The following is a 27309-nucleotide window of genomic DNA, read 5'->3' as shown; positions in this document are numbered from 1 at the left end:
GCTGACGACCAAAATTTGTATACTTCCAGCACAGTACAGTAACTCGGTCTTTATCGATTTAATAATTTAATAAAAACCAACAAATGCACCTCCTCGAAAAGCATGTGTATATGCCTCCTGCAAACATCGGAAATATGGGCAAAGGCGATTTATACTTGTGAAACCTTTGAAAATAAGATATATTGATTGATGTGTCGGTAATTGTTCGGTTTTCGATCATTTTCTGATTTCCCCCCTCTTACTTGTTATATAGTAGGGAAACGGGAGGAGGGGGTTGCTGGATAGTACATCAGGACTTAGTTAACGTATTTTCTGCTCGCCTGTGGTCTTGCTAATATTGACCAAACAACTTATAAATTGAACATTTCGGAATTTTGTGTTAGAAATACAGAGGCAAATTAGAATGCTGAGTCTTGAATGTTTTAAAGTCCAACAGAAGTCCAGCCATTGATACCAGTAGCAACGAAAAGAAAAAGAAGAATCTCAAAGAAAATTGCTGAAAGTGACTACCTTTAACAATTAATGAAAAAAGAGGAAACCATATTTTCTTTTGAATACACTAAACAAGAAACAGGAAATTCGGTAAGTTCTCAGCAGGGATTTTGGCTTGGAATCGCAAAATCGCCAGCTTCGCGAATTCAACTTGTTATGTGCTATATGCAGTAGTACAGAACACACAATGGAGATAACATAATTCGTCTGTTTTTCAGCTCAAAGAATGACAGTTTGTATGGTTCACGGCCATAGCTAACACTCCTGAATATCGTGCAAAGAAAGTTTGCTGGGCTTTTCTGGTTCACATTATATATCGTTTTAAAGATATAAATGTCACTTAAAGGGGCACTGATGCGGAGCATTTTCCGTGGACTGGCGTAAACTTTTGTTATTGTTTTTCTCCCGTGAGTACCCGGATGATATCCCAGAATTCGTGACTGGTTCGTGACCTCTGCTGCGCAGTCCGTAAGCGCAATTGATAGTTTAATTATAGACAGATCAACTGAGGTGAAGTCAATTGTATTATGAAAACAAATGTATTATGAAAACAAATGAAACACTTTGAAGGTTAATCATCTGCCAGTGGTAGAAATGGTAAAAAACTATTAGGACGGAAAAATAACGAAGCCAATGTACGTCTCTATATTTTGTCTCATAACCCTAATTAGTTTATTGTCATATTTGTATGATTCTGAAAATTAATAAAAGAACACACGATTTGCTTATACTCGTTGTAAATTTCTAACATAACAGCAACATTTATACATTGTATAAATTGCCGATGTGGATCCTATTTCACACACATACGCGATCTAGTGTGTGTTTTCTGTCATACAGATTCTGCTGAATGCTACAACAAATAAATTAAAACAAAATGCAAATAATGAACGTAAAACAGACTACTTTTATAGCAACAGTGTCAGGCTACTACCTTGTTCAGGAATGTATCCATCAATATCCACGTAAAAGAAATCGTATTCCATTCATCTGCAGCTGGAAATAATCCTGCTCTGTGTCGCGTGTCTTACAACTGTCTCATTTGCGAAAAAGTAACACATCGTTTCACGTCTTTCGTTGGTGAAAACTAGATAAAGCTCTCATTGGTCTCCCAAGATAGCACACCTGGCAACTAATTGTATGATGTCCACTATTCTTAGTAATTTAGTTGACCAATATTGAGCAATCAATCAATCAACGCAAGGGTGGTTAATTCTTTGAAGGGAGGATGTTGTTTTTGCACTCACACTTTACGACAGGGTGTAGTCATCTACACACACTGCCTTTTGACAAATCCGCTAGAAGAACAAAAGTAATTAATCAATCAGTGTGTTATCGGTTAATCCTTTGATCGATGTTTGTTTTTGTAACTCAGGTGATAAACCCTCTTGCATCACTTACATCCACATATTACATAACATACAATACATTTGCCATTACAGACCTTAATTTATAATGTTGAGTATTTACTCCAGACAGGAGAAATGCCAAATGGGAACCTTTGTTGAGTAACCGAAGTGGTGTTGCTACTAATTATACCTGTTATAAATTCATAAATTGACCATCAAGAGAATGATGACAAATAACACGTGTAGGTTTACACCATCAAACGCGAGTTACAGCAAGGAAGATGTAATCTCTGTGTCGCATGCAGCCTGAAAACACTATTGGGCCGAAACTGTTTTGAGGATACCAACGGAATTTCGTTACATAAGGAATACACACAGGCATTTGCTGTGTATTTTGGTAAATAAGTGAAATAAGTTTTTTTGTACGTAAGACAATTTTCAGATTTCTCTACCAAAGCCAAGGTCATCGTTTTTTTTGTTTACGAATTCAAATAAATCAACTGTGTGTTTTATTATCATAAATAATAAACCATTGTAGCTACCATAGCTACCAAAATTTACGTATGCTATTTGCTATCACAGCTCAACCAACACTCAAAACTACCTAAATATACAGCTTTGCAATCTTCCGTACTGAAACAAATGGCTTGCTACGTGCCTGTAGACATCATATTTTCATGTAACATGATTAAATATCGAGGTTAACAACACAGAAATAGGATCAAATTGGATCAGTAAGTATACCATCCAAGCATCCGAAAAGAACTACACTGCTGGGATATATGGTTACGATCAGACAAGGAATACCATGGATATTTTTAAACAAATGGCATGTGATGGGCATCCGGCCTCCTGACTGTTTAAGTGAAGAAATTTTGCTAATATGGACAGGAGCCCAGTTCCTTTGTCCGTCACGGTCGAAGGAGTGGGCACTGACCAATTTGCGGTCTGCTTTCGTAATTAGACCGTTGGCGAGAAGCATTATTCGCACCGCATCAGTGCCCCTTTAATGATCCACAAAACGTATATGATAAACTATGAAGTTACGTCCTGTCGTACCTTTACGAACACTTTGTGACCCTGATCTGGTTAGTGACAACCAGACAGCTCTAATTCTGTCTGCATCCTAAATTCTACACATTACCTCGCCATCATTCTGGGAGGTATATAACTGAGGAACTGACAAAATTGGAGAGCATTATGTTAAAATCGGTTGACATGCACGAAAACCTACGTAAGTCTAGGCAGGGAGCCTATATATGTTATAGAGTATCCCTGGTCTAGGCAAATACGGTTAGCCAGACACTTATGTGCTTTCACGCTGCTATGTAGCTCAAAGGCAACAGTTACGCCACGTTAAACCCCATTCATCTTCATGATCTTTTCAAACGTAAATCCCTGTGTGCTATAAATACACATACACAGAAGGCAGGCTCGTCTACCCAGACATACGCCATGTGGTAGAAGTGAACACGGCGAAGAGACACGGGCATGCGCAGTTCTGTACTTAGGTGCAGAGCTTTGAGGATTACTTGGTGTGATGCGAGATAAATCTCAGACACAGGTAAGGAATTAGCAAGGGGGTGGTTTTCTGGTGTAGTGTAAGAAGTACTTGTAATATCGAGGGTGAAACACACGAATGTAGCTCCACTAATCTTGCGGATGGGTAACACTTGTCTAAAGAAACTGGACATTCTGTCACCTAGACAAAATGGCGACCGTCACAGGTGACGTCATATGTCAAGGCAAGATGATTTAGCCCTATGCTTGACAACCCGATCTATACACGTCCTACTGTAAGCATTGCCCGGTGAAGGCTGGTAACTCAGGAAGTATATATTCAAATGCATGACGACCCTCCATACTATCCCCCAACCTGAAATATATATAGCCTGTATATACATAAGACAACACAACATTGTGACTTGATATAATTTTACAAGGGATATTGTTTCTTCTTTTTTGTATATGTGTTTCACCTAGCCACCAAATTCTGAAAATGGGTCTGTTGGCCGACGGGAAAAATCGCAAAAATTTAATAAAAACAAAATTATTTGAATAGTGTTCCTGACTGTCGCTTACCACCTTTTCTGGCGTACTCTGGACTTCATATTTGTGGCAGCGCCTGAGAGCAAGATAAACAATTGCTTTTAATGATAAACTGACCGTAAATATCTTAGATAACACCTATTAATTAAATATGAAATTATGAAATCTATGCAGATCAATCAATAGAGATGTTTGCAATTAGATTGAAGATACAGGTACATTGCTTTCAATTTCTTTCAACTATCCTGTTTCAGTTATCCTGTATAAAGTAAGCGTTTGACAGCGTCTAGACAGCCAGGGTCCACTTATACATACGAAGTTAACACAGTCTTATTGGCTTCATTTAGTGCTTGAATAAGTTCATAGAGTTTATTCAAATGGTCTTCAGTGTGACACTACTCCCACTTAAAAGGGTATGTGACGGCGATACGTCCAAACAAAACGGATGCATTGGTGGATCCAGGGGGTGGGGTTCAGGGGGTGAGAAACAAAGAAACTGAACAAAACATACATTCCAAGCCATACCTTTGGACCATAACATGTGTAACATAATCGACAACGCAACAGAACGTCATTTCAGCATCACATGGTCCCGGGGTCTCTCATGTTTTTTTCCCTGAGTTGCCGACCATCCGTATGGCTCTGTTGATAGGTCATCGAAAACACAGAATCAATGCGATAGATCTACTGCCAAAAATCTGAACTTGAAGTTTAAGCTGACTTCGTGACCAACTCGTGTTATCCCGGGCAAACCGAATAGCGACTCTAAAAGAAGTTCATACTGGCGCATGAATATCAAAACTATTGTAAATAAGAACGATAACTCTATTCCTTCTCTGAGATGCATTACTTGCTTGATAAAGGTGTTTGTACCTACACCGAAACGTCGCTCTCATTGCAATAAAGAAGTTTACTATCCATAAAATATGGGTTTCCTTTCTAGTCCTGTTTGACTCCAATAGAACTTTATGTCCCTAAAGCCCTCGTATATTGTATTGATGTATTTACCCCAATAAATCAGAGTAAAATATTCCCAGAGATGTTAAATGCGAACCCAACGTTAAAGATGGAGTCAATTAGTTATATTTAGATGTCATTTTGTTTTGAAAGTAATGAAACTGGTAATTATATGTTGTAAAACGCAATACAGTCTCCAAAGCAAGCCCATAACACTGTCAAAATATACTCAGTGGGACATTGTCTTCCCTTAAGATCTCCCAAAAGACAGAACCCTTAAAACAAATATAGTTATAGTTGGTTGCATAAGGCGTAATTAAGCAGTACCCTTAATAACAATGACATGTGCCCAGAAAAGAAAGGTCAACATTAGTATGAAGTATATTTTTATTAATTCATTTAATATATTATGATTTTTAGAATAAGACATATTGCAAAAACATAGATATGTACAGGAACATCTTCGCTTTTCTAAATGTATTTTACATGTAAAACCATCAATACCAGACTTTATGGCTTATGGAGAATTGGGGACTTCCCCTCTCAATTAATTTGAAGTTAAAGTGATTTCCGATTGGCTTAAATAATTACAACCTAGTCATAAGTTATCTCATATCATCCACAACCTTATATACAGTTTGACAGTTAATAACAACAATTCTAATTTCGTATTGTTAAATAATGTTACTGCTAATTTAGATGAAACTGAAATGTCTGATTTACGAGCCTCTCAATATGTTAGTAAGGTTGCTTTGTTCAAGAATAATATATAGAGGACCCTTTTACACAAATTTGTACAGTCTTGGAATTCTAGTATTACACAGTCGTCAAAAGGATTTTACCCTATATAACATAGGTCATATTTATTTACAGTACATATTTAGTGCAGTACAAATTCTAGTACTTTTCAGAATTTGGCTGTAAAACACAATTATTCCTGAATCTTATCTAAAATTACAATTTCAAAGTAGAATTTGGCTAACATACTTTGCTGACAACAAATCATTGGATACCAAAAGAAACAGTTCGCTGGCTAATTATTTTGAAAGAAAAGCGACTTTTACTCTTGTATTCAGGATCGGGTGGTCAGGCTGGCTGACTTTGACGAGACATGTCATTGGTTCCCAACTGCGCAGATCAATGCTCATTCTGTAGATCACCTGATTGTCTGGTCTAGACTCGATTGTTTACAGACTGCCGCCATATAGCTGGAATATTGCTAAGTGTGGCGTAAAACTAAACTCACTCACTCACTCATTATTAAGAACTTCGCCTTAGCCGATATAATTCTGTTAGCTACGATCTGTGTACTTTCAGTATGACGATAATTTTCTTGGACATTAAGGAAAAGGATGTTGAACGAAACAATATCTCCTTCGATTAGTTTTATTTTAGAAGTTTAATTCCTGAAATTGATAAATAAGAACAAATAGCAATACAATATATGAGTGCCCCAACTGAGTTATCGTTCTTGTTTGAGGTAGTTCTAAGTAGTAGTCGCTATTCGCCTTGTCCCGGAATAACGCTCGTTGATCACGAATGTATCAATGTGTGTTTGATATCAAGTCCTTCATTAGGAAAACAGGTTGGTCACTTGCTATTCTGTTAGAACCTGGCGATCACCGGTTATTTTACTGTACATTTCCCAGAAAATGTCAGACAAGAACGTTGGCGGTGTTGGGGCGAAGGACACGAACGTGACCCAGATTGGGTCGAATAATGCGGTTCGGATACAGAAATCAGCAGTGAGGGACGTCAACATCTACATCACCTTAAACGTCCAGCCGGCAGACCTGAGGCAGGCAGAGAGTAAGTAGAAACTTACAGATTAACAGACCTAGAACAGGACCGAGGCTGCATGTACTCGATGGCGAATCCAACTTGGATATCGGCATTTAGTGGAACATTGAGTGCAAGAATTGTTGTATGCGACAAGGCGTTGCCTTGTTGTTGGAATGTAGACCTAGGGCTGTCTCTGCGTAAATGGTAACAGGACAGGTTGCAATCCCTGTACTAGGCAGCATTTAAGTTCCCTCGAACGACAACAAGGAGAGAACGTTCGTGCGTGCCCCATACCATTTTATTTTAAATTAAGCTCTCGCCACCAAATCAGACTGGATCGTGATATTCACTTCGCCTTCTCTACACTCGGACCCAGCCGTCGGCAAATCTTCATGGTAATCGAAATTCGTCGCTGAAGACGAATTCCGCTGTCTTTGATAGAACCTTATGTGTCTTGTGGCCCACGCCAGTTAAGAGACGTTAAAATTAGTCCATTATCGGGTCTTCGGGCACGAAGTCAAGCAAAATGCAAGATTTCTGATACTTTGTGCAGTTTACCTTCCTCAAACCACGTCCATACAAGTGTACTTAACAATTCTGTTCCCAAGATACCTTAATCGTAATGCTCTATCTTAGCGGTCTCGAGCTTATGCGGTCGGGAACAGTCTGGTGCACTAAGTTAAAAATAATTATTTGTCGTGGTAACAGTGCCCATAGACTGACCAGCATCGAGCCACCCCACAGCATATTGACGTTCTTGATTTGAAAGTCACGGAATTTACAAACAAAGATTGAAATGAAAAGTTATTTTTTTCCAGCTCACATTCAAAGTGAGTGGTCATTTTAAACAAGCACGCACCGAATGACCTTATGAATTTGCTGTTCACATTTGCATTTCATGATTTCCATCATTAGTGGATACGAAGTCAAAGTTTGCACTTGAACTTGCAATGTCAGGAAATTAAAGCATTCACACTGGTACCTACTGTTTAATATACTTGTAAATTCATTTGATTAAACAGAAAAAGGAAAATGTCATAATGTATTATTCATTATCAGAGACAAGTCCGTTATTTTCACAATGAACTTTTTTATACGAAGGGGTAGTTTCTACTGGTTATTGATTTAATAGGATGCAGTTCCTTAGTCGCTTGAACCCCAACACTGGATCCACTACCAGTGGCCATTTGAAGGCATTTCAAGTAAATTTATATTATTGTGTCTAAATGTAGGACATGTTATTGTTTGACAAAAACGGTTTCATGAGTGTGGTTAACACGTTTAGAGACATATTATGGTAGTTTTGGAAGTGATTATGTCAGTTTTATGTATTTACTCGTTAAATATTTTTTCTGTGTTTATTTCATTCTTTGTGTGTTTGTGTCTTTCTGCATAATATGAAAGACGATGTTAGAAAAACAGGTGCAGGCCCATGCCACCATTTTACTATACTTGTATATTTTGACCGATGTTGAGAAGTTAAGGTTATTCAGCTAAAAATCAAACTTTTCGTGGTTAGCACTGTACCTAACACAACACAGAAACAGTGTTCGCCTGTTTGAATTGAGAAGTACATTAAGTACACACAGACAACGGCTCTGTTCAGTGGTCTCTTTTCGACGCCTATTTTGTGGGAAACATTTACTTGAGGCATTATTATGTATATGCAACGCTGTCATTAGAATTTCTGTTACAGTTCTATATGTAATGGTTATACTCTCATATTTGTTCACTTTTTTTCAGTGTGATGAGGTACCCGAGTGTTTAAAACGTGCTGGATTCCCCATATAGATATAATGTATGAAACCCATTTCTGCTGCCCCCTCATGGAAATGGCTGGTATATTGGTAAAATCGGCGTAAAACTCACTTTCTTCCAGATTCTGATACAAATGGTGGCGTCCAGGGCAAGTTGCTTTCGAGAGTTAAAATCAGCTTTCGGGAGAAGAGGGTGAAGCGTGGTCCAAGGTCAGCATCAGGAGGGAAGAGGTTCCACATGACTCTGAGAAGCCACAGAAGAGGCCCGTAGATAGTACACACCTGTACTCAAAGGAAAAGGAAAACAAAGAAACCCGCAAAACAAAAAACGAAAAAAAACCCAAACAAACATGTTTTGGGGTGAGGTCGCTCTGTATGTCGCTAATGCTGTCCAGAAGGTAACCTGTGATGAGAGTCGAAAGCACTCCACTTGGCTTAACGAAGCCTTACCCTGGAAGCTAGCCTACATACACCTTACCCTGGAAGCTAGCCAAAGGAAACAGCTAGCAAAATTATGTCGGTAATGCTGTCCAGAAGGTAACCAGTGATGAGAGTCGAAAGTACTCCACTTGGCTTAAATACGCCTTACCCTGGAAGCTAGCCAAAGGAAACAGCTAACAAAATTATGTCGGTAATGCTGTCCAGAAGGTAACCAGTGATGAGAGTCGAAAGTACTCCACTTGGCTTAAATACGCCTTACCCTGGAAGCTAGCCAAAGGCCCGCCTGTGCCTATAGATAACTATACTGAGCAAAGACACTATATTTCCTTGGTCAGTATATGTTCGGAAACAGCTAATAAATATATATATCGGTAATGCTGTCCAGAAGGTAACCAGTGATGAGAGTCAAAAGTACTCCACTTGGCTTAAATACGCCTTACCCTGGAAGCTAGCCAAAGGCCCGTCTGTGCCTATAGATAACTATACTGAGCAAAGACACTATATTTCCTTGGTCAGTATATGTTCGAAAACAGCTAATAAATATATATATCGGTAATGCTGTCCAGAAGGTAACCAGTGATGAGAGTCAAAAGTACTCCACTTGGCTTAAATACGCCTTACCCTGGAAGCTAGCCAAAGGCCCGTCTGTGCCTATAGATAACTATACTGAGCAAAGACACTATATTTCCTTGGTCAGTATATGTTCGAAAACAGCTAACAAAACTATGTCGGTAATGCTGTCCAGAAGGTAACCAGTGATGAGAGTCGAAAGTACTCCACTTGGCTTAAATACGCCTTACCCTGGAAGCTAGCCAAAGGCCCGCCTGTGCCTATAGATAACTATACTGAGCAAAGACACTATATTTCCTTGGTCAGTATATGTTCGAAAACAGCTAATAAATATATATATCGGTAATGCTGTCCAGAAGGTAACCAGTGATGAGAGTCGAAAGTACTCCACTTGGCTTAAATACGCCTTACCCTGGAAGCTAGCCAAAGGCCCGTCTGTGCCCATAGATAACTATACTGAGCAAAGACACTATATTTCCTTGGTCAGTATATGTTCGAAAACAGCTAATAAATATATATATCGGTAATGCTGTCCAGAAGGTAACCAGTGATGAGAGTCGAAAGTACTCCACTTGGCTTAAATACGCCTTACCCTGGAAGCTAGCCAAAGGCCCGTCTGTGCCCATAGATAACTATACTGAGCAAAGACACTATATTTCCTTGGTCAGTATATGTTCGAAAACAGCTAACAAAACTATGTCGGTAATGCTGTCCAGAAGGTAACCAGTGATGAGAGTCAAAAGTACTCCACTTGGCTTAAATACGCCTTACCCTGGAAGCTAGCCAAAGGCCCGCCTGTGCCTATAGATAACTATACTGAGCAAAGACACTATATTTCCTTGATCAGTATATGTTCGGAAACAGGCCACCCAAAAATTGTTTAAAAAATTAAAAAACCAAAAAACAAATGATTATCCATGACATATAACAAGAAGCTTCTGTGTTGTTATTTTTAGATTATATGTTGACGTAGTTCATTCGCATGTTCATCGACTTGAATCAACAATATCGAGCTTTTGCATAAATTGCTTTGTCATTTGGGACGGTAATATTTCTGACTCACTTAAGTATATATTTTATTCACATGGTCCTTGGTGACTTACCCGAATACTTCTTGGACTGGGATGGCATTTAGTATTGTAGTATTGAAATATCACATTTGGACTTTCAGATATAACATGAGAAAAGAATTTGAAAAGTATTATGACGATGAATTAATCACTCAAATAATGTGTTGTGGGAGGTTACTGAAGAAGCCCGATGTGCTTCTATTTTGTCTGTGCAAACAATTCTGTATGATTTGCCAGTCCATCAAAGAAACAACGAATATCCTGTATCTCATACAACTGCCTAGGAACAAACAGACAACCTTCATCCGTTTTCGTTTGGTTTCGAGGATGAAGGTCTTGTTTGTTCAGGGGACCAGATATCAAGTTAATATATAAAGCAGAGATAAAGAGCATAATATTCATGCCGAAAAAACCTTGGAATGTTTTCTGGCAGCGTTACTCACTGAATCAAATTCTTGTATGTAAAACAGTTATGTCTAAACATGTTCACATTAAAATGTAGGACACTTTATTGGAATTTTTAAATGGTATTCTTTCTAAACAGTGATGAAATATATATTCAAAATTTTCACAATCAATTAACGTTAAACGCTTGTTTGACTGAAATTTGATTAGAGGTACATTTCTTTGTAAGACATTGAACTGACAGTTGTCCCACATGATGTGTCTTTCGTTTGCTTGTTTGGTTGCTTTGTAAGGAACTACTACGGTAAATAAAACAAAACAAAGTTTCATGTGTTCTTTCTGGTGAAGAGTATCTGGTTCATCGAGACGTGCTGTTTGGACATTTCCGGGCGGTGACCCTAATGAGTGTTCATTCTAAAGTGAGCTGTGTCATGGTGTTAAATGAGTAGATGTGGCCCTTACTGAGGGTATGAACTATCGTACGGTGTAAAGATATTGAAAGGCCAGGGCTTAGATTTTCGAAGCTCTCCTAGCGCTGAGATAGTCGTAAGTACCATACATTAACATTAACTGTCTTAGCGCTAAGAGAGCTTCGAAAATCTAGGCCTAAGGTTAAAACTGGTCTTCAGCAACCCATGTTTGTCGTAACAGGAACAGGCCCCCCTAAGTAATTGAAGGAATTACAGCAAATTTGAAGGAATTGCATCTCAAATGTAAACAAACGCAGCCCACTCGCGAAACAATTGCAGCGATATCGGTAATTTAGCGGTAATAACAGAAACACATCGGCCCTATCGGAAGCAATGTCGGTAATACTGGAAACACGATCGGCCATCTTCGGAGATTTTTCGGTCGCGAGCGGAAACTCACGCAGCAAAACATGGCGTCATTGGAAGAAGCACCCGTCTCGGTGAGATTTGTTTTTAGTTTCTACTATTACATTTTCATACTTATCCATCTTTGACCACCCGCGTTGAATGCGTTTAGGTATGAGGTGTTGTCAGGGCAAAAGCTTATGTTTTTAGGAAAAGATTGTCACTGCAGAAGAGTGTCACAAGTCATGCCCCTGGAGATTGTTTACATCTGAACATCGAAGTCGTGCCGATGATTACGAACATCATGAACGTGCGCCATGAAGAAGTTTATGAGCCATAATTTTTCTTGCTACGAAGTGCAATTGACAAATTTAAACACATTTTACAAAAAAATGATGTTATATCTGGCGCACGTTCGTAATCATCGGCACGACTTCGATGTTCAGATGTAAACAAACTACAGGGGCATGACTTGTGACACTCTCCTAGAGTGACTATCTTTTCCTAAAAACATAAGCTTTTGCCCCGACAACACCTCATACCTAAATGCATTCAACACGGGTGGTCAAAGATGGATAAGTATAAAAATGTAATAGTAGAAACTAAAAACAAATCTCACCGAGACGGGCGCTTCTTCCAACGACGCCATGTTTTGCTGCGTGAGTTTCCGCTCGCGACCGAAAAATCTCCGAAGATGGCCGATCGTGTTTCCAGTATTACCGACATTGCTTCCGATAGGGCCGATGTATTTCTGTTATTACCGCTAAATTACCGATATCGCTGCAATTGTTTCGCGAGTGGGCTGCGTTTGTTTACATTTGAGATGCAATTCCTTCAAATTTGCTGTAATTCCTTCAATTACTTAGGGGGGCCTGAGGAAGTTGAGGGGTTGGGTGATCAGGCACACATATCCCAGAAATTATTGAGAATCATGTTGCGTCATGTAACTCATTACGTTTATTAACTTTTGGTGTTTTACTTACATAAACATGTTAAAACATCATCCTTTTACAGTCTCAGTCTTGTTTTAGTACTTTGTTAGACCTCCTCGCTCAGCAATGCATGCCTGAATACGCCTAGGCACACTACCCATCAAAGTTTGTAGGTAATCGTGTGACAGGGTATCCCAATATTGGACCACCTCGGCCTTCATATCTTCAATATTTCTCAGTCCCTTTTGGTTTATTCTGTCCTTCATGACTCCCCACACATTCTCAATTGGGTTTAGGTCTGGGCTGTAACTGGGCCAGTCTAAAACTTGAACATTTTCGCCCGACAACCACTGTTTTGTGTAGCGCGCAGTGTGTTTTGGGTCTTTATCATGCTGGAAAATCCAATCGTCTTCATACAATGTTTGTGCTGTCGGAAGAAGGTAACCATTTAGAATGTCAACGTATCTTTCTTTTGTCAAGTTTCCCGTGAAAACACACAATGGCGTCACTCCGCGAGCCGATATGCCACCCCACATGTGAAAATTCGGGCTATGTTTTGGTCGCTGGTAGATAGGTTTGACAGTATCTTTGGTCCAAATTTTCACACAATTAGGGAAAAGCCAAACAGAACTTTCATCCGAAAAGAAAACATTATCCCAGTCTTGATTTTCATGAGCCCGACACCAGTTTAAACGTTTTTCCTTTTGTGCATCTTTCATCAACGGCGAGGGAATTCCACGTTTTTTCACCCAATTAAGTCTCTGTAATACCTGCCTAACTGTTTCATTGCATACCTGAGGACTTCCTCTGCTAATCATTTCATTTCTGATGTTCTCAACACTTTTCAATTTGCCCCTACTCACAATCTGCCCAAGTCTTCGGCGATCCACAACACTGAATTTCCTAGGCCGACCTGCCCCTGCTTTGTGCTCTATCCCGGTTCCTGTTTGAATATTCTTCAAAGTTCTGTATACTGTAGACAGAGGAATACCATGTCTACAAGCTAACACTTTAGCATCAGCCTCACCCCTTTCAAAATCATCTAGAATGAGCTTTCTTTTCTCTCTTGGTGTAAATTGTGCCATGTCAACACAGGAAGCCGTCTGCTCAGACAAGGGAGATAACTCTTGACGTAATGAGCTGCCTTCTAAGCTTTCAAGAGTTGTCTCCCTTATTTAGTATGCTTAGTGCATAGTGAAAGCCCTTTTTCCAATCTTAGCATCATTAGAAAAAAACCCAAAGATTTTCTCAGTAATTTCTGGGAACACTGTAGTTAGTTGATTTACGTCAGCGTATACCAATTTCACAGTCGATGTTCGTGTTGTTGATCACTGGTTTATCTGGTCAAGACACGGATTGTTTACATACCTACGTCATGTAGCTGAAATATTGCTGAGTGCCGCGTTAAACTGTTAACACACAAAGATGATCCAACCATTAATAGAAAGGTTAAGGCCACAGTTGATGGAAACATCCATGAAGGAAATGTTCCAACGTAATTTAAATGTTGAGATACTGAATACATTGATAATACTCTATCGAGGTAGCATCGTTCATAACAGTTTAAACGTTTACAGATTTCTGAACGACATCGATAGGACAGAAAGTAATTGTGAAAATGAAAAAAATACTCACTTTCATTTCATTTGTAGCTTTCTACAGTGCAGTAAATACACATCTGTTAATGGAACCATCATATATACGCTGCTTACCGTATGTCAAGTGAACTAAACTGTATATCTGTAAGTTAACTCCCTGAAGCTTTCATATCAAAACTGAACGTATCCATGTCAAAGGGCCGCACACATGCGCAGTCATACACGGTTCACTTTTGGAACACTAAGCCCATGCGCCCCGCAAAATGATGGAATTTTCCGTCAAAACCTTTCACTTCAAGAGATCTAATCCTGACGAAGACAGGTTATTATAAGGAATGACAATATTTGGAAGGAAGTTATGCTATAAAGGTCAATGTACCTGAATTATTGAGACATTTTACCGTATGAGAATACGACGAGCACGTCTGTCTGGTATAATAATGAAATGAATGGTTAGTGTAATTATTTTCCAAAAATGACATTGAAAGGGTACATCATACGTTCATGATATCATAAATGGTACAGAGACACAAAATCGCGACATTTACACAGCTTCATCTCTTTGTCGCGATAAATATTTAAACTGGAGAATGGAATATAAGAAATAACATTTCAGGCCCTGTGGGTGGGGGAGAGGGAGAAGGGGAGAGGGAGAAGGTGAACTAAGGATGAGAGTACGGACTTCCAATACAATAGTATTGGATCAAATCCAAAATATCAGGTTACAAAGCTAAAACATTAATCCACCGAAGTCTTGATATTCCCAGTAAAACCAGATGTACTGATTGAAGACTGATGACAGCTGTTGGAGGTTCAATCACAGGCAAACTGTTGCGCAAATGTGGTCGCAGCGTAGAGAAAATGACCAGTCTTCATATATGCGAGCGAAGCGAGCAAAGGTTGGCAACACACTTCCATCGCTTCGGTTCAAAAAGTATTTTTCGTGTCAAAATAAAATATCGCCACCATCAAAGGTACACTCCAAATTCCTGACTAGATTGTGATCTCAGATTTCCAACGCCATATTTAACAATTACTCACGTGAAATATGTTTTATTCAACATTTTACAGTTTGCCTGTGGTTCAATGTAGACGAGGTCTTTTGAGAGGTAGGTTTTGTAACGTCAGTATCAACAGACAGGTGAGCGTAAATCCAAAGTGGCCTCAGCTGCCATCCCTTATACATTATATACCCTTTACACAGTTCTAAATGTTCTAGCAAAACCATGCCACTTAACGATCTTCTCACAGCTTCCAAATCCACACGGAAGCAAAAGAAAGGGAGGTAACTTTTCAGCCCACCCTCCACACTCGAAATTACATAGCAATTGCATATACAAATTCAAGATGCGAGTTGAAATCCACATGCAGCTCTTCAAACGTTTGTGACCCATTGTACTTTAAAGATAAAATTAATGTGACATAATGATTTACAAAAACACACATATATATAACAGTGTGCATGTTCAACGCAAACAGCTGCACTACTCCTGAAAGACACCAAAATTAATGTTCATAGCCAAAGGTTTCACTTTATATGAAAGTAAATACTATACCAAGCTGCTATTATATCTTAAAATTGTGTGTGTGTGTGTGTGCGTGCGTGCGGGTATATGGAAAACAAAATGCACCCCAAAATTTGTAATGGCTCACGCCGACGGGTGGTACAGAATGGACAATATGACCCCTTACAAATGTAGTGTTACATGTACAATATATAATTGTGTTTGATTTTGAAGATCGCAACCGACAGTAAGAAACAAACAAAATGGTGGTGCAGCATAGTCTGACAAGATTATAAATGCTATAAAGATTAATTATGTGCAAGTTGAATGTGAAAATGTTTAAAATAGTTTAAACAAAGCAGTGAAAGTTGGTAAATTAGTAAACTCAAAACCAGCCAAAACAGGTTTTCGAACTCCGTGCACTGCATGTGTCATATTAAGACATCATCATATTATAAGTGGCGATACAGCTTCTCGGCGGAGAGTTTGGGGGTTACCGTGGCATCGGGTAATATTTTAACACTATCTCGTTAAAGCGTCACTGACCAATGAAATTAAACTATTTTACATGAAGGTAAGATAAACGCTTTTACACAATATGGCTGTATAGTGGATGGCACAAATATTGTGACCACTCAAGCATGTAGCGTCTCATACAGAGGGGGCTGTACGTGCTTCATCTTCTCGTACACGTGATCTGGCTGATATTCATCTCCGGCATCACCCGTACCATTCTGGTAGGTAGGGTTTCTCATGCCACCTGCAGTACTGCCAGTCTTCTTCTGCTGGTCCGCAATTACCCATCTGTAAACAAGTTGTTAAAATAGCAACCGGTTCTCGTTGCTGACACGCAATCATACATTCGATTTATTAACGTAATTTATTCAATTCAATGTCAAAACTATATTCTTTCCTCGTTATTAAAACTTAAAACTCCCGATTTCATAATCACAGTGAAAATAAATGTCATTGTATCCTTACACTGATCCAAATGTTATGCTTTATGCGAAGAGTCAATTTTAAAGGTCACATGCAACGTAAAACACAACTTTGCAGATTCTGGTACCTTTCGGTATGCACTTACCGAAACAAATCATAAAAATTGCCAATTAAACCTATAAAGTTGAAAAAAAACGCGATGAAAAAAAAGCCCGCGAAATCGGAGTTCGAACGTTTCGCTAAATTCCCCCCAGTGCTGGGGGGAAAACTGGTTTCAACACCTGTGCTGCGCTGCGTCCATAACGCATGCGCAGTGAATAGGTTCGCGGAGCTTGAAACAGTATGCATGCCCAGCGTCTGAGGTTGTGAGCAGTAGTCTAATGTTGGTTGTGTACACAAACAAGTAAATGATCTACTCGTCACGTAAAAAAAACTTGTTGATTGTGGTAAGCAGTCTCTGTCACAGAGCTCATTGTCTGGTTTATTCACACCTATATGTCTGCCTGCCTGTCTGCTAAAGACAACATGCAGTACACAGCTTCAATCATTGACCACGTGTAATTTGAACTTAACACCTATCAGAGTATACGACATAAAGAAAATAAGTTGATTTATGACTCGCGCCCTCGCGTCCCGTCTCTGCCACATTATGTAATTAGGCACGTGTGATACACATGACATGTTTTATGTCAGTGGGTTGCAAACAAACTACATTCACTTTTTTCGGATGACTGGATCTGACGGAAACTGGCGCAAACTCTTGTCATTTTCAAGTCCTGCTTTGTACTTGGACGAATGACAGATTCCAGCCTCGCAGTAGTTTACCATCTCTACTGATGTCATTTTTGATTGGATCGGGCGCAAATTCGGAGAACATGTATTTTCAAAATCCAACATCTCTATATACATTCTTCATGGATAACGACTTGTTTTAGTGTGTATGATTTTGTTTGACAACATTATGTGAATCCATACTGAAACTACGCATCAAGTACACAAAAAGAAGTTGTTATCCATAAAGAATCTTACTTTCTTGTGACTCGCTATACTTCTAAAATGCCCATCAAACAGATCATCTGTCTGTACACACAATGAACCCTCAGCAGATCAGCAAATGAAACAGCCAATCAGAATCCGTCGTTACACTTGAGTGCACATCCAGGTGCTAAGACTGGGCTCGGTCTCCCGAGGGCTTCGTTTCGGGGGAAGTAAGCCCAAGTACAAAATATTGCACTTTTGAATCGCGATTGTACGCTTATAATTTTGTTTATTTGTTTTTTTAAAAGCAGCAATGTATATTATATGTCATGAATAAGTGATAAATGTGTTTTAATTATGTTTGATTTTTTGGTTGCATGTGACCTTTAACTAAATGTATGAGTGAGAGCGATGGGTTTTACGCTGCTTTTAGCAATATTCCAGTTGAATGAAATACTTGACTCTTCGTTCGCGTGGGTCCCTATTTTCTGACATTAATGAAAGAAAATTGGTATCCATGGTTACCTTCTACATCTGACCAGGAAGATCACGAGAACCACCACAACCAATCCCATGAAGACGCAAACAGATGTCAGCGCCCAGACAGCAAGGTTCCTATCTGCAGTACAATATGATAGGTAGACACATCAACAGACATAACACGATGTGGCAGTGTGTAGTACTGCACAGAGCTCAGGTCACACAAATCACTTGAAGTCAAGCGGACGGGTGACCATGTTTGCGGCTTGAGTCCGGAGAATGTCTGTCCTGCCACACAACAAAACAAACGTGGTCCCACCTTGGGCAAGTGACTTTGTTAAAATATTACCTATGTTCACCCAGCAGTGAATGGGTATCAGGTGGGATGAGTCATATTACTGTTAACCTTCTAGCTCCTCACAGGCAGCTTGGATTAATCGAGGTAATAATATGTTAGCGCCTTGAGCCTGCAGAGTAAAGGCGCATTATATAGAGGGATTATTATTAATATTCCGAGACAACACCGGTGCCAACTTGACCACAGTGGTAAACATCACCTTTCTGCAAGCTGGCATTTTCCAAACAAGTGCTGTTAAAAGCAGTAAATAAACCTACAACCTAGTATGTATGAGTCAGCAACTAACCAATAACAGAATGCAATACTGAATGATTTCGAGGAAAGTGAAAACTGAAATAGCCAAGGTTCTTGCTGGATCAAGATTGCTTACGACACTTAACACTCTTCAGTTGGGACGTTGGGGTAGTCTAGTGGTTAAAGAGTTGGCTCATCACGCCAAAGTCACGGGTTCGATTCCCCACCTGGTTACAGTGTATGAAACCATTTTATGGCGTCCCCACCGTGTTATTGCTAGAATATTGCCAAAAACGCCTAAAAACCATAGTCACCACAACGGCACCCTGCATTTATTTACAAATGCCACGCGTTTATGACGTCAGGTCGTAATGGAACAGACTGCAGCCAATCATTGATGACATGTGCTGCCATGTTAGAACGATCATAATGGGATAAAATGTTTGCATATTTATAATTGTATCCAGTTTGGCTGTAATAGGAGATATGGTTGGAGCTATGTTGCGGACGACATTTCTTAATAATAACATGGTATACACATTAAATAGTCACTGTATCATCAACAAATCAACAATAAAGCCCAGCAACACTGATTGAGCCATGTAATAAAACCCCTTCGTAACTTTGCGTCGCTTTGTATACTTTCCCTGTTTTTACCTTGTTCCATGTTTCCAGCTTGACACGTGCCTGTAACGGGATGGCAGGGGGCGCCATTAACACACTGCTCACATAGGTTCTGGCAGCGTTCGCCGTAGGTACCAGTTGGACACACTTTAAAAAGTACGCCATGTATTAAATGGAGCCCCACTCCGTGACAAATTGATCGTTCAAATCTGGTAGTCAACTCACTAAATTTATATTCCAGGTCTTTAGTTACAAGAAGCGGTAGATTTACATTTAGTTGACAGATGATCATATAGCTGACATCCAGATGCATTATGGGAAGGTACAAAAACTGAAATAGCTCTTAGCCTGGTTCCCTGGACCTGTTGCGGAGCGTTAGCAGACTCGGGGAACCAGGCTAAAATAACTCTACGTTCACTCAAACCAAGGACAACATCACCTGCACAACTCTTTAATCCTACGTGATGACCCCACCATTTATAGCTGTAAACATGGTGATGTCTCAATCATCCAATCTCCATCTTGGTCTGAATTGTTTCTCAGATAACTTGGATTAGGATCTTATCTTTGTTCAAGATAAGAAAGCAACCCAACAAAAACTGTTGTCGTAATCTGTAGCTGACCTCTGTAGTTGAACAAAGATCACTGTCGTCATTCTATAGCTTAGCATTCCTCCCTGTGTTTAGTCTATAGTTTAGTACAGGTCAATGTCGTAACTCTATAACACAGACCACAGTCATAACACAGACCACAGTCATAACACAGTTGTTTCGCATAGACTTCTGTCCACAGAGGCGTGTAACCAAAAACTGTCATCAAGGCATGAACTGTCACTAACTGGTTCTCCCATGGGTCCCCCATGTACTATCATTAAAAGGAGCTCCTATCAAATAGTTCTAAGACCCCGTTAGTGACAGTACATACCTTGATTACAGTATTTAGTGGAACAAGCCCCTGTGCTTCTGTCGCGTCTCATTAGTGTAGCAGATAATACTATCATATTTCCGTACTTTAACACAGAACTCATTCGTAACTTGTAGTTCAATACAAACTGTGTCGCGATGTGAATACCGAGCACATTATACGTTGCAACCAACTCCCATATTCAAGTGGACGCTAACTCGAGCAGCTAAAGCGAAATCTAATAAAACAGCTTTAAGCCGACCTCCCCTGAACAACTTATTGGAATTAAATGTATTCCTATCATTACTGTTATATCTGTAGGATAACTCCATACACACCAGTAGTGCAAGTGTCACCAATCCAGCCGGTGTCGCACCCCGCTACACAGTGGCCATCGACGTTGTCACAACTACTTGCATTGACGCATTTCCCACATTTCCGGGTGCACAGCCGACCATACCACCCAGACGGACAGCCTGTTGAAACATACACAAGTACAGCACGTTAACATTGAAGGACAGGAATGCACGTCTTCTTCTGCACGTAAGTCCCAAATCAACCAATTACCAATTATCAACGTAGCTGATCCAAGATACGTACGTTGTACATTATTCACTTTACTTAAGTCAGTCTATTAGTATTATATCATTACCATATTTCCTGAAGACAGTAACACGTATGCCCCCGAGAATGGATGTGTTAAAGTACACATAGGAGCGAGGTCCAAAGCCTCCGGGAAACACATCTACTGTCCCCCTGCAAGGAAATTCAATAGTCAATATGTTATTGATATTCCGTAAATGAATGATCGTTTTCCTTCCGTGACGAAAAAACAGCGGATTTATACTAGCATTGTTGTAGTATCGTTGTGACCGAATGGAGTGGTAGTAATGCCCATATAATGTCCTGTGTTCTTGTGTTCAGGAAGATGAACCACATACCGCAATTGTTCATAAAAAATACAGCGAACTTCGATCGGCTGTATGTATCTAAAACAGCTCATCATCCTTGGCCTATTTCAGCTAATATTTCATCGAATTGTCGAGTGCGACCTACTTGCTGTCAGCTGCTCACTCTGCTCTGGCTATGTCAACAACATCATGTTTACGAGGGTATATAACAATGGTCTTTCTTCAGAGAAACACTCAGAATAAGTCTTTATTTGATGTGTGGATGCTATATGCATACGTGCATATACAGTGATTGCGCACGACCGCATACCTACTTATTGTATATACAGTATTGTGGCTGAATACAACGCACGCATACCTACGTATTGTATATACAGAAGTATGGCAGAATAAAACCTAACTGACATTACATACAAGGCACTGCGTAACATTTACCCGTCTCCAAAAGGCCCAGCGTACAGAACACCTTCAAACTCATGCACAGACAGATATAGACTGTCATTACGGTAAACTGTGGTAACGTTTGTCTCCAGATCCAGGGACCCCAGTGTGCGCGCTGAAGTGTCGGCGTAGTACAGCGTGTGACCTGTGGCACAAATACACAGCTACAGTAATTGAACTGATAAATGGTGAGTGAGCAGTGTTTTAGGAGTATTCCAGCAACATCAAAAAAAAAAAAAAAAAAAAAGAACTAAGTGAGTTTTGTTTCACACCGCTGTTAGCGACATCCCAGCAATATCACAGCGGGGGATACTAGAAATGGCGTGCCCACGTTGCACCCATGAGGGAAATCGAACCCAGGTCTTCGGCGTGACAAACGCTTTAATCACTGGGCTACCCCGCCTCCGTGAATTGATAAATGGGGATAAACTTACAATATTACGTGTAATTAAGTCATTTATCACAAAACCGGCATCTTTGGAAGCCAGAGAGCATTGGGACTCTTAATGATCTCTTTACAGTAGCAATGAATAGATAGAGTCAAACAGGCGGGTACATGTGTCTACCCATTCTGTTTTGTAAATCCATCAGTTTCAGACGAAGTATTATTTTAGATGATATTTTCATAGAAGAAAAAATACAGAACCCAACAAAACTTCGAAAAAGTAATAATGTTTCAGAAAGAATTTAAACCATAACCAATTTTAACCATAAAATCACCAAACATATGTACTTACGTTCCATGTCAAACATCATTCCAAAATGATCGCCATTCTTTTTGTTAAGTAGAGTGACATACTCACTACCATCGTAGTTCATCGTTGTGATTTTTGTGGCAAAAGCTAAAAACAACTTCCTGCAATGTAAAACAGTATTTCAACAGTTGGCATTACGCCGGTTGCAAAAATAATCGTTTGCATAGTTATTCTACAAGGCTTTGATTTGAATCACTGATCTCAATTCTATTTGTCTTAATTCTTACTTGTTTTGAGTGTCGATAGCGATTCCCCATACTTGTGCATTTTCAATCGGAACCATTGTCAGGATCTTTGTGTCCATGGTTACCTTCCACAAGGAGCTATTATCACCTTGGAGGTCGAACACAAAGACTGCCCTTAGTTCGGAATCAAGGGCCATTCCATATAATCCTAAAAAGAAAAAAGAACCAAAATAATAGTAAGTCTTTAAAGACAATGCTTAATATATCATTCTCAAGAAAATTAGAAAGCTACGTTTTAAAGAATATACACTCACCCTCATGATATAATCAGGAACAAATACGCCTTTTGTGCGCTGATGTTGAAATTTGAAATATCCTCACCTTAACCATGCCAAAACTGTGGAAAACACTGACTTTCTCAGATGGTCTGTCGTCACAGGAACCATACACACGTCGTGGCTCGTCTAGTCTGACAGGTGATCTCTCTCAACATCACAATGTTCAGCTCATTAAATTAACTTGGCTTTCGCTGTAATTCTTTGGTGGGCACGTGTTGGTGAGTTTGTTTTAAGTTCGTAACTATGAAATATCTTTACATCCTTACCTCTGGAGATGTTTATCCACGTTTCGTAGTCTTCTCCAGAAGACTTGACCCTACAGACAGACTTCAGTGCATAGTCCGACCAGTAGACGTAATCCTCGACAGGGTCGTATACGGGACACCTCGGGTTGGGGGTATGGATCTGGAGGGCACTGCAGTTGGAGCGTGCCTCCAGGGTGCACCGGTACACGCTTCCATTGACTTCTAAACGTGCCCCACTGTCCGTGATGAACATGATCTTTTCTGTCGCTGAAAATGAATAAATAACTACCCCGTCTGTGTCCATTTGGGATGCATAGGTATTTTGCCGTGATAAACGAAGAGAACACCATTCAGCAAAGCGACCAGAGCATTAAAAACTCCTTCAGTCCTTCAGATTTATTTTGAATTGAGAGGAATCAAGGAGAATTAGCCAGAAAAAATATTTCCAAAATACCGCATTAACAATGTTTTCAGCTTTGTAAGAATGCGACTCCAAAATGCTATCTGACGTTTTGGCCACGTTTTTTTACAATTCGGTGGTGTTCTGATGACGTCAGGGCTCATTTAAAGCGTATTCGGGACGTTCTGGCTGTATTCGAGGTACATTCGAACTGTATTCCAACTGCAATCGAAATATTGTGAGGTGAGCTTAGTTTAGTTTCACGCCGCACTCAGCAATATTCCAGCTGTAAATAATCGGGACCAGACAATCCAGTGATCAACAGTATGAGCATCGATCTGCACAAATGGAAACCGAGGACATTATTAATCATGTCAGCGAGCTTGACCACCCGATACCGTTAGTATCTTTTTACGACAAGCATGGGTTCTTAAAGGCCAATATTCTCATCTGAACCTTCACTGGTTTTTAGACTGTAGTGAGAATGCAGCACGGATCTTTAGAATACAGTAAGAATGCACAACAAATATCGTTCGATGTTTCACTTCGAATGTACATCGAAAGTTTCGAACATGTTATAAACATTCCGCCATGTTACAAGAATTCACGTTGTAATGCATTCGGAATGCAGTATGAAGTTTTAGAATGTAGTTCGAATTTCCAGGAATTTTCGTTGATTGCAGCTGATTCCGCCTCAAGTGTGAAGGGGCTAGAAGATGATTGTAAGTCCCATGCTTTAACGTAGACTTACGACTGTCGCAGCGCTACGAGGATCGTAAGTCCCATGCTTTAACGTAGATTTACGACTGTCGCAGCGCTACGAGGATCGTAAGTCCCATGCTTTAACGTAGACTTACGACTGTCGCAGCGCTACGAGGATCGTAAATCCCATGCTTTAACGCAGACTTACGACTGTCGCAGCGCTACGAGGATCGTAAGTCCCATGCTTTAACGTAGACTTACGACTGTCGCAGCGCTACGAGGATCGTAAATCCCATGCTTTAACGTAGACTTACGACTGTCGCGGAGCTACAATGATCGTAAGTCCCATGCTTTAACGTAGACTTACGACTGTCGTAGCGCTACGATGATCGTAAGTCCCATGCTTTAACGTAGACTTAGGACTGTCACTGCGCTACGACCACTTCGTGGAACTGTCCTCTGTATGTTCACTTGACACAGATGCGGCCAAACCTAGAGGCTACAAGAAACGCCACCACAATAAAAACGACTGTAAACTGTCAAAATAATTGTCAGTCTGTTTGAAAATAGCTAAAAACACATATCTCGAACACAACATGTCTATTCCCAGTGAACATTCGCCCTTGCATTTCGTATTTTGTGGAAAAAAAACGAATTTACACGAATAAAACGGAAACTGTGCACAAAGTTACCCGTATCAAATTAGGGTATAAAAATTAGCCAGGTTTACTCTCTTACACCATTGTAATAGACTCAAAACCAGGAACATGCCTCGTTTGACACCTGAGCAGAGGGAGTATGTGGCTAAGACCATGGGATGCAGCAAATCCACCATCGGAAGACTTGTCACACGTCTACAGACTGGCAGTACTGCAGACAGGCCCAGGAGTGACAGACTGAATATCTCTACCCAACATGAAGACAGGTATTTACGGGAGTTGCGTTCGAGGAACCGATACGTCACTGTAACGTCATCAAACGCCCACAGTACTGGACATCTAGTTAGCACACAGAGTGTGACCAGACGACATCACATTGATGGTCTCAGTGACGATCGACCTTTGAGGGGCATGACGTTGATGTGCCAACACAGACGTGCTAGACTGAGAAGAACCAGGACGATAGTTTAATGGCTAAGTTATTATATCTTTGTGGACTGTTTCACGTCAGCAACACATTGTGTCAAACTGTTTCACGTGCAAGTTGAACACTATCTGTGCAATAACATGTTAAGACCCATGGCCCATGACCTATGGCCCATGACCACAATGAAGAAATATAAACTCTTCGACCAGATGCAAATGATGGTACACTCCTCTTGAAAGCAAACAACACTGAGCAACTACTTGTCAGTATCAAAGGTGGCCTAACAGCTTGCTACTGAGCTCAGGCGTATCACCGTACAATAAAACCTGTACTCCATATCCATACATGTGTAGTCTGACACAAACAAACATCGGTGTGTGCTGTTATCAAGTGATGCATTTTTAACACCGGGTTTTTCGTCTGTTGTGTGGAGGTGAGAATGATGCATAATACGTTCTGCTTGACAAATTACAAGTGTAGGTGAAGATGAATTAAGCATTGCGACAATATATATATATATATATATATATATATATATATATATATATTATATGTGCCAACACAGATATATATATAGTGTCGCAATGCTTAAGTCATCTTCATATATATATATATATATATATATATATGTGTGTGTGTGTGTGTGTGTGTGTGTGTGTGTGTCCCTCAGTCTTTAACTGAACCCAGTGGAAACCTACATCCCTCTCCCACGTAATCTGCTTATTCTAACCTACAATGTTGTAATTCATACCCATATAATCCATACTTCCTTATGTTGATCAGGTGGAGCCAATTGTTAACGATGCATGTACTGTCGTACCTTTGTCACTCTGAATGTATGTGCCACAGCATATATAATGGTATACATTCAGAGTGTTCGACTGTACATGCATCGTTAACAATTGGCCCCACCTGCTTTACATAAGGAAGTATGGATTACATAGGTATGAATAAAACATTTGCTCATCACAGTCACAGTGTCGGTTAGGATAAGCGGGTTACCTGGGAGAGTGATGAAGGTTTCGACTGGGTTCAGTTAAAGACTGAGGGACGTATTAAATAGTTTTATATGCAAGGTAGAATTCTGTAGGAATGGTTTGTCTTCAGCTAGGTCTATGATGGTTAATATTCATAACAATTACGTAGACACGTGTGTCCTAATACATAAGAAAACCTTACTTTTACCTTCATTGTGTCGGATTGTTACATTCAAAATCATGGCCCACATGGGTACCATGTGAAGCCTGTTTCTGATGTCCCCCGCCGTGATATTGCTGGAACATTGCTAAAATAGCCATGCTTACTCACACCAAATTAAGTGCTGTATCCAACAAATATATGCCTGTACCCGATGGGATTTAACATACAACTTAGCCTCAAACTAAACAAAGTGGTCCTAAATATACTGTGACAATGATTCACGCCACACAGAGTAGTGTCGCATTTCTATCACTACCTCCTAGAAATTTGGATGTTGGAAAAACAATAGACGTGCCACATATTTACATGGGGCTCCTTTTTCACGAAGCAACCTCCAGTGAGGTTAACCATTCCTTAAAATTGCACTAAGGTTACCTTAGTGACTTGTGATCACCCCTGTGCTTTGTGAAAGAAGGCGTTGACTAGTTTTGGGTGCCGAGGAACCATGATGCATGGAGCATCCCCAAAGGCACTACTGCTATTTACTACAACATAGCACAGAGACATAAAACACTGAAGCACCAACTTACCATTGTTAGATCTAGCGGCAGTGCTTGGGAGTGCTAGGGTACACAAGACCAAAACAAGTGTTGAACCCACCATGATGTCACAACAGCGTATCTACCCACCCCAGTCGGGAAAACGAGTATCTCAAAGTATTTGTGTACGAGGAAGTATGTTACGTCTCAGCACAACTTGCATAGATAACAAGGTGACAAAACGTCTATTCAGTGAGCTAGCGATGACTACCACAGTAATGTTTGCATGTGTTATTGGAACATTTGAACAGTAACGATAGATGTCATAT

General features: G+C 40.0%; 2 protein-coding genes across 2 annotated transcripts; one reads left to right on the top strand and one right to left on the bottom strand.

Annotated features, from left to right (window-relative positions):
• Positions 1 to 3332: 3332 nt before the first annotated feature.
• On the top strand, positions 3333 to 8755 carry LOC137274011 (uncharacterized). The gene is made up of 3 exons (XM_067806960.1): positions 3333 to 3405; positions 6497 to 6656; positions 8509 to 8755. The coding sequence occupies exons 1-3, from the start codon at positions 3382 to 3384 to the stop codon at positions 8655 to 8657; spliced, it is 333 nt and encodes a 110-aa protein (XP_067663061.1). The 5' UTR covers positions 3333 to 3381; the 3' UTR covers positions 8658 to 8755.
• Positions 8756 to 15254: 6499 nt separating this feature from the next.
• On the bottom strand, positions 15255 to 27159 carry LOC137272737 (uncharacterized). The gene is made up of 10 exons (XM_067805120.1): positions 27032 to 27159; positions 23135 to 23380; positions 22573 to 22738; positions 22328 to 22446; positions 21585 to 21735; positions 20891 to 20994; positions 20577 to 20714; positions 19369 to 19482; positions 18165 to 18258; positions 15255 to 16526 (listed from the first exon to the last, which is right to left on the bottom strand). The coding sequence occupies exons 1-10, from the start codon at positions 27102 to 27104 to the stop codon at positions 16358 to 16360; spliced, it is 1374 nt and encodes a 457-aa protein (XP_067661221.1). The 5' UTR covers positions 27105 to 27159; the 3' UTR covers positions 15255 to 16357.
• Between the last annotated feature and the right edge of the window lie 150 nt (positions 27160 to 27309).

Source organism: Haliotis asinina, chromosome 2, assembly GCF_037392515.1.
Source record: "Haliotis asinina isolate JCU_RB_2024 chromosome 2, JCU_Hal_asi_v2, whole genome shotgun sequence".
Taxonomy (NCBI): domain Eukaryota; kingdom Metazoa; phylum Mollusca; class Gastropoda; order Lepetellida; family Haliotidae; genus Haliotis; species Haliotis asinina.
The sequence above is the reverse complement of the archived record's forward strand: the minus strand, read 5'-3'. Positions and strand labels throughout refer to the sequence as shown.